Raw genomic sequence first — 15,272 nt, 5'->3', positions numbered from 1 at the left:
AATTTTTTTGAATATTAAAAAAAATAGACGTCATTACACAAGCAACCAAAATGTTTTGCCTGCCAAGCCTTCCTTCCTTTGGGTTTGGGGAATTCCTCCTGTCCTGCGATTCTGGAGGACATCAGGCACACAGCCCCGCAGTGGTGGGCATGTGAAATTAGACACTTCGAAAATGTAAATCTTGAATGGAGATACACAGAGATAAAAATGGATTTGAGAGATGTCAGTTCAGTGACGAATGCTAAAAAAAACTACCTTGAAATTCCTGGAAATGCTCTATTCTTGTCCTTTCCAAGGCCTGCATGTTTGACTAGTTCTAAGTTTTATGAAATACCCAGAGTCTGTATCTGTTGCTTCTAGTCAAAGAACCCTGATAAATAGCATATGGTAATATAGTGCCCAAATGACTATGGAGGTTGACACAGAAAGGAACCTACCCTTAATAGCTTCTCCTCTTCCTGTTAAGAGAACCTGACTCTTTCCATTCAGCAATGAGTACATCTCCAGGGAGACAACAGCTTCCCCAGCCTCCCTTGCCCCTAGGTAGCATGTGACACAGTTCTGGCCAATAAACATAAGAGAAGCCCAGGCTTTCCTAATACAGGGGAAGGGTATGACCAGCAAGGCCCTTTCTTCCACATGCCTTGAACTTGGATGTGATATCTGGGGCTGCATCGTAAGCATATGGGGAAAAGTGAACACAAAAGTCAACAAGCTGGAGCAGATGTGGCTCAAGTGATTAGGTGTCCACCTCCCACTTGAAAAGTCCCTGTGCACAGGTTCCCAGTGCCTCCTGAGGAAGACAAGGAGACAGACGTGGGAGCCACCTGGGGTGGGGAGGGGAATAAAAATTAAAATTAAAAAAAGTCAACATACTAAGGATGGCAGAACAGAAAGACAGAAAGAGCTGGGTTTTTGACAGCATTGCTGAGCAGCTGAACTACTCTTAGTGGCCACCTACCTTGTTTTGAGGAGAGAAAGAGATCCCTTAATTGTTTAAGCCAAGGCTAGGGTTTCCATTACTTACAGCTGACAATAGACCCAATAGAACAGGGGTTCTTAACAAGGGGTCTGTGAGCTTGAATTAAAATTCAAAAAAACATTTTTCTTGTAGGGACATGTTGGTGCAGGTGTGATATGTTTTTAAATAATACACAGGAAAGTGTGGACTTAGTAAGAGAGCCATGGTTTTCACTTGACATGCAAAAGAGGTCCATGGAACAAAAAGGTTAAGAACCCCTGCAATAGAAAAATGATTTCTTAATCATCACAATGCAGCAGGACAATGGAATAATATGCAGCATTTTTTAAAATGAGGTACATATATATATAATGGCATAGAAAAATGTCTAGGCTATACTGTTAAATGCAAGCAGAAGGTCAAAGAAAAAAATTTATTATACCAGTCACATTTTAAAAGTGATAATAGGGAAATGGACTTGGCCCAGTTGTTAGGGCGTCCGTCTACCACATGGGAGGTCCGCGGTTCAGACCCCGGGCCTCCTGGACCCATGTGGAGCTGGTCCACGCGCAGTGCTGATGCGCACAAGGAGTGCCCTGCCAAGCAGGGGCGTCCCCTGCGTAGGGGAGCCCCATGCGCAAGGAGTGCGCCCTGTAAGGAGAGCCGCCCAGCGCAAAAGAAAGTGCAGCCTCCCCAGAATGGCATCGCCCACACTTCCCGTGCCGCTGACACAACAGAAGCGGACAAAGAAACAAGACGCAGCAAATAGGCACAGAGAACAGACAACCGGGGGAGGGGGGGAAGTAAATAAATAAATAAATCTTTAAAAAAATAAAAAATAAAAGTGATAATAAAGGGAAGCAGATTTGGCTCAATAAATAGAGCATCCACCTACCACATGGCAGGTCCAGGGTTCAAACCAAGGGCGTCCTGACCTGTAGGGTGAGCTGGCCCACATGCAGTGCTGATGTGTGCAAGGAGTGCCGTGCCATGCGGGGGTGTCCCCCGCATAGGGGAGCCCCACGTACAGGGAGTACACCCTGCATGGAGAGCCATCCTGTGCAAAAAAAGTGCAGCCTGCCCAGAAGTGGTGCCACACACATGGAGAGCTGATGCAGCAAGATGATGCAACAAAAAGAGACTCAGATTCTCGGTGCCGCTGACAAGAATGCAAGTGGACACAGAAGAACACACAGCGAATGGACACAGAGAGCAGACAATGGGGGGAGGGGGGAGTGGGGGGGAAGGGGAGAGAAATAAATAAAATAAATCTTTAAAAAGTAAATAAATAAAAGTGATAATAAGCACTTATAGCGGAATAAATGAAGAACAGAGAATGCAGGAGGTGATCTGAAAGGAGAGAAGAAAGGCTTTCTGAGAGTCAGGAGAGCAGAGCAAAGAGTACAGAAATAAGCCTCATATGTCCAGAAAACAGCAAAGACTGGTTTAAAGACAGCAACACATTCCCATTTGGGAGAATAGCAGATTAGACTAGAGAAGTATTGCATATCCAGATTATGATGGGTCTTAGTGGATAAATGAGGGGTTTGGACCCAATCCAATAAATAGCAGGACAATGAAAGATTTACTGGGCAGGAATAAATGGTATGGATTTCAGAGAGCGTTATCTGTGAGCAAAGATACTGGTTTTCAATCTGGAATACTAGGACAGGCATGAGATATGGGCCTAGCCTGAGGCAGCAGAGAAGGAAAGTGAGAAAGAACCATTAGGAAGGACATATTAAAGGTAAATCTTCAGGGCTCAGAAACTGTCTTAGTTTGCCAGGGCTGCTATGACAAATATTAATACCACACAGTGGTTGGCTTAAGCAACAGGAATTTTTTTTTATTATCTTTCTTTTTAAGGATACATGGATCACACACAACGTTACCTTAAAAAATATAAGAGGTTCCCATATACCCCACTCCTCCCACATCAACAACTTCTTCCATTAGTGTGATACATTCATTGCATTTGATGAGTACATTTTGGAGCACTGCTACACTGCATGGATTATAGTTTATGTTGTAGTTTACACTCTCCCCCAGTACATTCAGTGGGTTATGGCAGGATATATAATATCCGGCATCTGTCCTGCAATATCATTCAGGACAACTCCAAGTCCTGAAAACGCCCCCACTTTACACCTCATTTTCCTTCTCCCTGACTTCAGCACCTCCAGTGGTCACTGTCTCCACATCAAGGATATAATTTCTTCCATTGCTAGAGTCACAATAATTATATAGTAGAATACCAGTAAATCCTCTTTAATCCATATTTTATTCCTCCATCCTGAGTACCCTGGGATGGCAATGCCCACTCCACCTCTAAATTGAGAGGGGGCTTAGATCCCTCAGCAACAGGAATTTATTGGCCAACGGTTTGGGAGGCTCGACAAGCCAATCTCTCTCCCAGAATCTACAGAGTTCTGGTACGAGCTTGTCCTTGGGCTTCTTGGCGTGCTGCTCTGCCTCTGTCACATGGTGATCTGCTTCATTCTCTGTCTTCTTCTGACCTCTGGCTTTTACTGACTGACTACATCGAAATTTCCTTTGTTTTTAAGGACTGCAGTCATATGGATGAAAGTCCACCCTGATTCAATTTGGCCTTGCCTAAATAGGATCTTCAAAGATCCGATTCACAAAGGAGCCCACATCTTAACTAATAAAAACATCTTTAAAGGCCTTATTTACAAATGAGCTCACACCCACGGGACCTGGGATTACCCTATAACCAAAAGGATGGCCAAGGTACTCTAGTTATTAAGACAAAACTTCGTCAAACCTAGTAATTATTTAGGAATTATTTAGGAATAACATCAACAGCAGAGAAAGCTGGATATACCAATTGACAGCGGCAGTAGGCACAAGATGCTGCCCCAGGACAACAGAGTGAAGCTGCTGGGCTCTGGAGTGATTTCATTACTATTTCTAACCATTTAAAAATATGTATTGAAAAATGGTTTAACAATACTTTACAGTGCAAAGTGTAAACCATAATGTAAACCACAGATCTTGGCTAGCAGCAATGCTTCAATAATGGTTCATCATTGTAACAGATGTACCACACTAATGTAAAATGTTAATAGGGGAAAATGTGAGAGAGGGAAGGGTGGGTTATATGGGAATCCTCTATACTTTTGATATAATTTTTCTGTAATCTAAAACTTCTCTAAAAACAAATTTATTCTAAAAATGGTTCCGTCTGTGTCTTAGAAAATGCAATTAAATTTTAGTGATTATGTATAGCCCAGTAGAGGTTAATGATTTCTATAAGGATGTTTTCTTTAAATCATTATAGTAATGTCAGAAATATATATTTGGGCTGAAAATTAACTGTTCTTAAGACATATCTTTACACACAAGCTTCTGTTAAAATTTTCTTTATGAATATAACATTTTCTACATAAAAGAAAAATATGCTACATTTTAACATTTATTAACTAATAGCTAGCACATTACCTTTGTAAAACATCCTTACCTATACCAGGTACTTCTCCTTCCTGGTAAAAAAATCTCAGTGTCTTATAACCATCTTTCATGAAAAAAAGACCAAATGAATCCAGCTAGTAAATAAAAGAGAAAATTATGATCAATAAAATGAATTAGAGAGCTACAATAAAATGAACCAAGCCATGTGCTAGGCATTTTATATACCTTAATTCCCACCATTTTGTAAATGAAGAAAATGAGGCTCAAAGAGTTTATTCAAGGTATACAGAGAAAAAGAGTCAGAGGCAAGACTGGAAGGTAGGGTGAATTTTATCTCTAAATCTACCTTGATAATCTACATATCTCATTTTGGGCAGCTATTTATTCTGATCCTGCCTCACACAGTCTTCAAGGGATAGATGAGTGAGTGCCATTGGAGCTAAATACAAGGAATTATTATTGAGAAACTATTCTTAAAATCTGACTTGGCAGATAGAAAACTCACTATATTAACTGTTTTGTATGACAAATTATTTATATAATTATGTTTTCACCAATTGTAATTTGACCCACATTGCAGTCAAACTAATATAAAAACAAATTATTATAAGAAATTTCTTTCATATTTATGAGCATGCAGCTTTTATTCAATTACTTATGATTAAGTATAAAAATCTTAATTAAGTAGGAAACTAAATAGGCCATATAAACGAATGCCCTCACACATCATATGGGAAATACAAAGTTACTGTATCCCCTTCACCCAGTCCCACTGATTCCATACAGAAGTATCTCTCTTGGACAGTGGGGTTCTCTTCACTTACCACTTGGGAAAGTATCCCAGGTCTAGCAAAGCCACTCCCCCTAGGGTGTGTACACCCAAACTCCAGTGTACATCAGAATCACCTGGAGGGCTCTGCATTTCTAACAGGTTTTGGATGATGCTGATTGCTGCTCTGGGGACTGTGTTAGAGAACTACAACTCTTGGAGATGAAAAGGACCACAGAGGCATACAGAACTCTCACTCTTACTTACCTACTCTTCCATTCCCCACAGAAACTCAACTCTCTCCCATAAACCTAACATTTAAAAGCTGTCAGCACAACTAATCTTGCCCAATTCTGTATCTTCTTATTGTATCTGACTTTTCTGATCCGTCAGTTTTGAAAGCCTACAAATTCTCAACACTAGCGCATATGACTATGATTTTTTACAAAGACATTAAAATATCAAATAAAATGACTCCTTGATTTTAGAGACACTGAAAGTCCTGAAGACCCTTAAAGTAAATGGTGTCCTGGGCCAAAATCCTGACTCTGATTGAAAAATTATTTTATATAATGTAACATTTCACTAATAGTTCATCTGAGTTTCACCATGAACCTGAACTAGGTAGTAGGGAGTGCAGGTATATTATATCCCTCTTGCAGAAGAGAAAACTAATGTTAAAATTAATTTAGTGAAAGACCCAAAGACACACCACCACAACTGCAGAGCTCAGGTTTGAAGCCAAGCCTTTAGCCTCTAGATCTTTCCACACAACCATACTGCCACTGCCTTGACTTTGGAAAACACTGTCAATTAAGCTTTATACGGTCATAACATCTATGACCGTATTAAGCAGTGTTGCAATGATGGGAATAGAAAAATGGGAAGTGGCAAAAATTGCCAATGCAGTAGAAGCCACCTCTATAGTTCAGGGTCCAAGCAAGAATAGGAGCCACACATACCTGGGATTTTTGAAGAAACTTCATTAGAAAGAGGCTACTTCTAGAGACCTGAGCAGAGTTAAGGGAAGCTGTAACACTACTGCAACATCAGGCCTAGCAACAAACAAAAGCCAAGATGTCCCAAGGCTCCAGAGGGTAGGGGCAAAGAACTCTAAACGTGAAACCAGGTAGAGAGCTGGAGTTCAAGAGAGGGACTGCTTGAGCAGAGCTGTAGTTATGGACAGACACAACCATGGCCAAGTAGGCAGCAATGAGCCTTCTCCCCTCTGCCCTCCAATCACCTGCTGGTACTTCCCAGTGCTGAGCCAACTGAAAGCCAGTGGGCAAAAGAGCCCAGGTGGCGGAATTCATAAAAGTCAGCATTCTAGGGCACAGAGTAAGACAGAGGAGAGTAGAGAATGGATCTGGAGGCAAACAAAATAACTGTCGCATCCTCTATTGTCTACCCTTTTGTGGTGCCCTTGAACTGCTTTTACCCTGAATTGCACATATAAAGGAATTCTATTCCATAAACCCAGTTTCCTGATCCACCACACCAAACCATGTCACCCCTGGTTCCTTGTTCCATCTTCTTACTCACCTGGCCACCAACCTTGATGCCAATTATCCAGTAGCTAGTGGTAGTTTCAAGGAAAATAAATTTAGAATCAGAGCTATCAAGAGGGAATCTATGGCACTGCTTCTGAGAGCTGCCATGAAACCCACAGTTCATCATATATCATTGTAATTAGGGTGGCCCTGTACATACATCATCCAAAACTGGAGCACCGTTGGGAGTGATTAGAGGCACTGTGAATAATTTTGCTGGGACAATAGGTACAACCTAGGACAGTCCCTGGCACACTAAGACATATGGTAACTGCATCTATAATCACCTCATTATTTTCTGCTATATTCATATAGCAAGGTTCCCTAGCTCATATTCATGCACTTTGTTTTTCTATCCAAATAATTTGCATATGTAGTTTGTATAACCTGTACTTTTAAAATATCACTCTATCTGTGCTTGACTATCTCTCCAACTTCTGAAAACATTCTGAGTTAGGGTTTTAGCTCAATTCTAGTTTCTAACTCTACTTCCTTTACAATAGTGGCCCTAATGAGAAATATCATTCAATGGGCTAAAATATTATGATATAAATCTTCTTCTATAGTTAGTAAATTACAATCTTCCCTTTCTAAATGTTCCATTCTTTCTCACAAAAATTACTCTAGTTTCTTAAATCAATTGCTTCCTAAAGAAGAATTAAAAAGTAATGATGGGAAAGCAGATGTGGCTCAAGTGATTGGGCTCCTGCCTACCACCCAGGAGGTCCATGGTTCAGTTCCTGGTGCCTCCTAGGGAGGTCAAAGAGCTGGCGTGGTGGGCAGGCACAGCAAGCTGATACAACAAGATGATGCAACAAGAGGCACAAGAGGAAAAAACATAATGAGAGACAAAACAAAGCAAGGAATGGAGGTGGCTTAAATGATTAGGTGCCCCCCTCCCATATTGGAGGGTCCCAACATCGGGTGGTCCTGTACCCCGTGCCTTCCAAAGAAACAAAGATGAAGAGACACAGCAAGTGCAAACAACAAGGGGATGGGGAGAGATAAATAAATCTTTAAATTTAAAAAAAGTAATGATGACTTAGACTTACAGATGGACAGTCCAAAATTAATTCTTCAACAGTTAGTAAGTCCAGGCCAAGTTTTTCTGCTAGAATTTCAAAGATATATTTGTATGAAGGGTCAATTTTCTGTTTTCGGCCTTCCCTTGCCTCTCTAAATCTTGCCTAAAGAATGAAAAATGTGTAAAAATTTTAATTATAAAGAAAAAAACCACTAAAATCTTTCATTTGAAATAAAAGTGATATATACAAAAAAAGTTATAAGCAAAACCTGTTTCTCTTTTAATGTTTCCTGTAGATTTGGAATGCCACTCATACTCCTGCGATATTTGGATGACCTACGGGAAGACTGGGAAAACACTTCAGAAATCACCGATTGAGCCTGCCGGGGTGTAAGCCGAGGTCGAGTTCTATTTGGATCCGGCTCATCATCCTCTGGGAGAATTATCCTTTCATCAGAAGGAATGTGATTTGGGTCTTTACTTGCAGGAGAAGAAATACCTTCCATGGAAGGAGAGACAGAACCTTCTGGGAAGACCCCCAGTTGCTCCTCTCCCAGAGGGCGCGAGGCAGCATGTCCCAGTGGAGCTGGGGGCTCGTCCCCAGGAGGGGGCGGGGCCTCTTCTGCCGGAGGGGGCGGGGATGCCCCAGCGGTCGAGGGAGGAGCCTCTTCTTCCAGGGGGACTGGATCACCGTCTTCAGTATTCATGTTTTCTGTCCTTTCTTCCTGAAGAACACCTTAAACTTCAAAACCTAGAATTGTAGAATATTATTTTAAAACTGCACAATAAATGAGTGTTATATCTATAATTCATTCTTCCCCTTGAAGCTAAACAGGTAGCAAAATCATCGATTTTTCCTTTGCTATATGTTACATATATGAAGAAAACAGCTTTAGAAACTAGACAGTTGATATATATATATGGGGGGGGGAAGCACACACACACTCCTCAGATTTTTCAAAACGCGCCTTCTGATTATGAAATGACCCTAGGGAGCCACCCCTCCACCCACACACATCCCATCCCTGCCATAGTAACCACTCCAATTGATGGGAATGCATCTGGTCTTCAGGTGTGTTAGGACTGGAAAAAGAAAAAAAAAAAGTGAGAACCACTGCATTATAAACGACCAAGCTACTGAACATCCAAGAGACCAACCAAAGAATAACATGGACAAAATATGCCTTGTGATCATCAATTCTCACCTACTATACACTTCACCCATGAGACACTCAACTTTCCAGCCATCTCATCTATATGAACATAACAGAAAAAACCCACAAAAGCAGAAAACATCCTCTTAGCAGCCAAGATGGATATCACAAGTCCAAACATGAAGTTCACACTGAAGTGTAATTGTAAATATTTTTTTGAAACAATGGTACTATATACAGTTATAAATTTAACCTACCTAATCAGAAAAACACTAATTATGAAGGAGTGTGGAAATTATCATAAACACATAACCATAAAAATGTAGGGGGCATTAGTGGAGCTAGAAAAAATGTCAAGTAAAGAAAAATCATGTTGTATGACAATAATGAAGCATCCATCAAAATAAACATGTTTTCAGGATCTGGTTAAAATCAGAAACTAGAATAACAGTAAATGCTTGGAGAATGGAAGACTAAAGTCCAAAGCACAAAGCAGATAGTTCAAAAGAAAAGACAGTAAGAGGATTTCTTTTTTGCCATTTATCTTTTTAGGAGGTACCAGGGATTGAACCCAGGAACTTTTATTTGGGAGGAGGAGCTCATCTGTGCTACATCTGCACCCCCAGGACTTCTAGTGAGAAATTCTGAGGAGGGCATGGTGTAGACCTGGCCTTACTGAGAGGATGTTTCTTGTGGAGGGATGGGAGCAGACATGACACAGAAACAATACTACGCCCCACAGCTAACTTCTACAAGCTTCCCAACAGCCCACAAACAGCTGAAATTCAGTGTTGTTGTTTTCTGTTTTTTGTTTTTGATAGCCTTAGTTGGCATGCACAAGGACAGAAATATCAAGGACAGAAATACCTAGTAGCCACAAAGAATATGTAAATAAATGGGAATGGCTGTAGCTGTATTCCAATAAAACTTTATTTATGGATCCTGAAATTTGAATTTCATATTATTTTCACATGTCATGAAATAGTCTCATTTTTATTTTTTCCCCAACCATTTAAAAAATGTAAAAACCACTCTTAGTTTACAGGCTGTGCAACAAGTAGTAAACTGGGTTTGGCCCAAGAGCCATAGTGTGCTACCCCTGCTCTAGAGATAAAACATGAGAGTAGAAAATATTGTTCAGAAGAGAGTGTAAAGACAGGAGGAACAAAGTCAAATCCATAAAATGGATTTAAGGAGTAATTTGTGGAAAGGGAAAGAAAGCTAGAGCAGTCAGAGACTTAGCAACCAAATGAGGAGAATGGTGCTCCAGAAGCTAGAAGCATTTTAAGAAGAAGGGGATGGTCAAGAGTGATGTATATTACAGAGAGCTTGAGGAGGAGAACGGATAAAAGGCCAATGGATGGAAAGCCAGAGATGTTCAGGAGAGTGGTGAAAGTATGAGCCCAGTTAAAAGGAAATAGGGAGTAATCAAGGGCTGTTGTAGTAGAGATAGAGTGAAGACTATTCTTTCAAGAAGTTCCGCAATGATGGAGAAGCAGGGGATACACTGAAAAAGTTCAAGGGGAAAGAAGACTTGAGGATGATTTTGTTTGTTTGTTTGTATTATGTTTGTTTCTTTAGCATAGAAGAGAACTGAGCACTACAGGAAAGAATCTAGTGATGTAATGAATAAAATTCATCTCTCTGCCACCTTGTATATCCTTTTTCTTTTAATTGTTCAATGTATGGCAAATTCATGGAAAATTGTAGCATCCAGTTATACAATCACTAAATTCATCACTAATTGCAAGCTTATCTCTGCATAAAAATTTGCTCAAAACTTTTAGTTTCTCATTGTGTGCAATGAAATAATGTGAAAAAATCTGCATCTATGTATATGTATAATCCAGCTAATCTTTTGAACAATTTTTCTAATATTAAAAGTATTTACACTAATAAAACTAACATTAATAAACTTTATTTCACCTTTCAACATTTATGTTCTGGTAGGATGATGGGGCTTCATTTCCTTTATAAAAAAATGATCAATGTTTATTGAAGCATTATTTATAATAAATAAATAACCAGTTGGAGGCCTCGCACTTCCTGATTTCAAAACTTTCTACAACACTTCCGGCAAGATGGTGGCTGAGTGAGCTTGCCTTGCCGTCTCTCCTGGGAAGAGGCAGCTGGGCACCGCTGGAGGTTCTCCGGGACCAGGCTTTTTCAGGATTTTTTCAGGGCAGGAAGTGTCTGGACATCGATTTGGTGGGAAGGTAACGGAAAGGACTGGTCTATAAGATACAATTTGGGACTTTTCAGGAGGGGGAGGCAAGATGGCGGCTGAGTGAACTTCCCGGTTACTAGCTCCTGGGGGGAATCGGCTGGGAGGCGTCGGAGACTCTTTGGGACCGGCTGTTTCGGGATTTTTCCTGGTCCGGAGGTGTCTGGACATCGATTTGGAGGGAAGGTAACAGAGAGGATCCATCTGTGAAATATACACGGAGATCCCAGCTACGTGTGGAGGACTCTCTCCTTGGGTAGGCGGAGCCGAGGCAGCTAGCACCACTGCGGGCGGCGGGAGGGAGAGCTGAGCCGCGCTGTGCCGCGGCGGCGGGCGGTGGGCGGGGAAGCCGAGTCCGGCTGAGCCCGCTGAGCCGTGGCGGGCGGGGGGGGCCGAGCCCAGCTGAGCTCGGCCGAGCCCAGCCGCGCCGGCCGTGCCGGGCGGCGAGCGGGAGAGCCGAGCCGTGCTGCGCCGCGCCGGGCGGCGGGCGGGAAAGCCGAGCCCAGCCTAGCCCAGCCGAGCCGCGGCGGGAGGGGAAGCCGAGCCCAGCCGAGCCCAGCCGAGCCGCGGCGGGCGGCAGGCGGGGGACCCGAGCCCGGCCGAGCCCAGCCGAGCCGCGGCGGGCGGCAGGCGGGGGACCCGAGCCCGGCCGAGCCCAGCCGAGCCCAGCCGAGCCGCGGCGGGCGGCGGGCGGGGAACCGGAGCCCAGCTGAGCCCAGCAGAGCCTGGCGGCGGGGTTTCTGTTCTTTGGTTTTTTTTTTTTTTTTTTAATTTTCTGTTGTTGTTGTTGTTCTTGTTGTTCTTTTTTTTTTTTTTTCAATCCTCTCTTTCTTGTCCCCAATATTCTTCTTATACTATTTTACCTTAACAATACAATAGGTCCTACAGGAAATACCTCACATTTGCTGGGTTTCCTCACCCTCCACTGCCTCATTTCTCTGTGAATAGATTTAGCCTATCTACACTATCCCCTTTCCCCTACAACTTGATATCCTCCACCATCTGCTATCTCTCCTATATTCCATCTCCCTTTCTTTGATCCACAAAGTGTCTAACTCTTAATTTCTAATACCTTTGTTTAGTTTTCCATCTGGTATTCGTCCCTGAAACTATTACCTTTCTTTTCTCTTTCCCTCTCTCACGAAAACAATAGCCTCTTAGTACGTACCACATTCCTCCCATATTCAGTCGTCTACCTCATTATAGGTACTTTCCTACTACTATAACTCTACACAATTTACATGATCTAACCTCCATCCTCCCAGAACTCATATTGTTGCTTTGTAAACATATATCACCAATACTACTTCACACTTTTTCCTTCCTTACACAATTGACTTTCCCCAGCACTAATACTTTCCTTTAAAGTGAGCTTAACTAGCAATAAGAAATTGGAATAAGAAGAACAAAGTGACAAAGAGAAGATATAACACTTACGCAAAACAACAGCTAATTAATCTCCAAGACTAGATAAAGAAGCTAAGGAACTGATAAAACCCGTCAAGAAAAAATGCTGACAAGACAGCAACAAAAATCTACAAACCAAACCAGTAATCAGGGAAACATGGCTGAATCCAATCAACAAACTGAAAATCAGGAAGGGGGGCAGGACTTCGCACAAGCAATGAAAGATCTCAGAACATTTATCACCGACAAATTTGACGAAGTAATGAAAGAGGTTAACAGCGTGAAGACAACACTTGGAGGGGAAATTGCAGACATGCGCAAAAAAATAACAGATATGATGGAAATGAACACCACAATTCAAGAAATCAAAAATACACTTGCAGCAAATACCAGCAGACTAGAAGAGGCAGAGGAGAGAATTAGTGATGTGGAAGACAGTGCATTGGAAATCAAACAGATAGTAGAAGTGGTCAATAAAAAGGTAGAAAAAATCCAGATAGGACTTAGGGACCTGAATGATAACGCAAAACGCTCAAACATACGTATTATAGGCATTCCAGAAGGAGAAGAGAAGGGAAAGGGGTCAGAAGGAGTGTTGCAGGAAATAATGAATGAAAACTTCCCAAATCTACTGAAAGAGACAGATGTACATATCCAAGAAGCACAGCGCACTCCACTGGTCATAAACCCCAACAGGCCCACCCCAAGACATATACTTGTCAAATTATCCAATGCTCAAGACAAAGAAAAAATTCTAAAAGCAGCAAGAGAAAAGAAAACCATCACATACAAGGGAAACTCCATAAGATTAAGTGCTGATTTCTCATCTGAAACGATGGAGGCAAGAAGGCAGTGGTATGATATAGTCAAGGTACTAAAGGAAAAAATCTCCAACCAAGAATACTCTATCCAGCTAAACTAGCATTCAAAAATGATGGAGAGTTCAAAATATTCACAGATAAACAGAAACTGAAAGAGTATATCAACAAGAAACCTCCCCTTCAAGAAATTCTTAAGGGAATTCTGCAGGAAGAAAGGAAAAAACAGGACAGTCAGAGATGGAGGAGAGTGTAAAAGCAACAAGAAAGACAAAAATAGAAGGGGAAAATAAAATAATACAAACAAAATATAACAAACACAAATCCAACCAAAATATGGCTACCATAAATAACTCTCTAAACGTAATAACACTGAATGTCAACGGATTAAACTCACCTATCAAAAGATTCAGACTGGGACACTGGATAAGGAAATACGACCCATCTATATGCTGCCTACAAGAGACACATCTTAGACCCAGAGACTCATGGAGGTTGAAAGTGAATGGCTGGAAAACAATCATACAAGCAAACAACAACCAAAAAAAGGCAGGAGTAGCTATATTAATATCAGACAAAATAGACTTTAAATGCGAAACAATTGTGAGAGACCAAGAAGGATACTATATTTTAGTGAAAGGGACAATTTGTCAAGAAGATCGAACAATCATAAATATTTATGCTCCTAACAAGGGCGCCTCTAAATATGTGAGGCAAACGCTGGAAAAACTAAGTGAAAGAATAGATGCATCTACAATTATAGTGGGGGATTTTAATACACCACTATCAACTCTGGACAGAACATCTCAAAAGAGAATCACTAAAGAAACAAAACATTTGAACAGTATATTAGAAGAGCTGGATCTAATAGACATATATAGATCATTACACCCAAACACAGCAGGATATACATTTTTCTCAAGCGCACATGGAACATTCTCCAAGATTGACCATATGCTAGGCCACAAAGAAAGGCTTAATGAATTCAGAAAGATCGAAATCATACAAAACAATATCTCTGACCACAGTGGAGTCAAGCTGGAAATTTGCAAGGGACAGAGACCCAGACTTCACACGACAATTTGGAAATTAAACAGCACACTCTTAGAAAAACAGTGGGTCAAAGAGGAAATCTCAAAAGAAATCAATGACTACCTTGAAACAAATGATAATGATAACACAACATACCAAAATTTATGGGATGCAGCAAAAGCAGTACTGAGAGGGAAATTTATAGCCATAAATTCATATATCAAAAAAGAAGAAAGAGCAGAAATTGAAGAATTAACAGCACATTTGAAGGAATTAGAAAAACAACAACAAAGTAACCCAACAGGAAGAAGAAGGAAGGAAATAACAAAGATAAGAGCAGAACTAAATGAAATAGAAAATAAGAAAGCACTTGAAAAAATAAACAAGACCAAGAGCTGGTTTTTTGAGAAGATCAACAAAATTGACAAACCTTTAGCGAGACTAACAAAGAAAAAAAGAGAAAAGATGCAAATACACAAAATAAGAAATGAGAAAGGTGATATCACCACTGACCCCACAGAAATAAAGACTATCATAAGAGGATACTTTGAAAAACTATATTCCAACAAAAATGACAATTTAGAGGAAATGGACAAATTCCTAGAAATACATAAGCAGCCCATACTGACGAAAGAAGAAATTGATGATCTTAACAAACCAATCACAAGCAAAGAGATAGAATCAGTCATTAAAAATCTCCCAACTAAGAAAAGCCCAGGGCCAGACGGCTTCACAGGTGAATTCTACAAAACATTCCGGAAAGAACTAACACCAATCCTGTTGAAACTATTCCAAAAAATCGAAACAGAAGGAACACTGCCTAATTCCTTCTATGATGCCAACATTACCCTAGTACCAAAGCCAAACAAAGACACCACAAGAAAGGAAAATTACAGACCAA

General features: G+C 41.0%; 1 protein-coding gene across 1 annotated transcript in view; it reads right to left on the bottom strand.

The window, feature by feature from the left end:
- DNAH8 (dynein axonemal heavy chain 8) overlaps positions 1 to 15,272 on the bottom strand; it is a 467,072-nt gene that overhangs the window by 351,686 nt on the left and 100,114 nt on the right. Inside the window, exons 6-8 of the mRNA XM_071218442.1 lie at positions 8,006 to 8,487; positions 7,765 to 7,899; positions 4,443 to 4,527 (exon numbers count right to left, since the gene is read on the bottom strand). Coding sequence (XP_071074543.1) covers positions 4,443 to 4,527; positions 7,765 to 7,899; positions 8,006 to 8,443 — 658 coding nt within the window. The 5' untranslated portion in view covers positions 8,444 to 8,487. The remainder of the gene's footprint in view (positions 1 to 4,442; positions 4,528 to 7,764; positions 7,900 to 8,005; positions 8,488 to 15,272) is intronic.

Source organism: Dasypus novemcinctus, chromosome 11 (assembly GCF_030445035.2).
Source record: "Dasypus novemcinctus isolate mDasNov1 chromosome 11, mDasNov1.1.hap2, whole genome shotgun sequence".
NCBI classification, from domain to species: Eukaryota; Metazoa; Chordata; class Mammalia; order Cingulata; family Dasypodidae; genus Dasypus; species Dasypus novemcinctus.
Note: the sequence above shows the minus strand (reverse complement) of the source record. Positions and strands in the feature narration are given on the sequence as shown.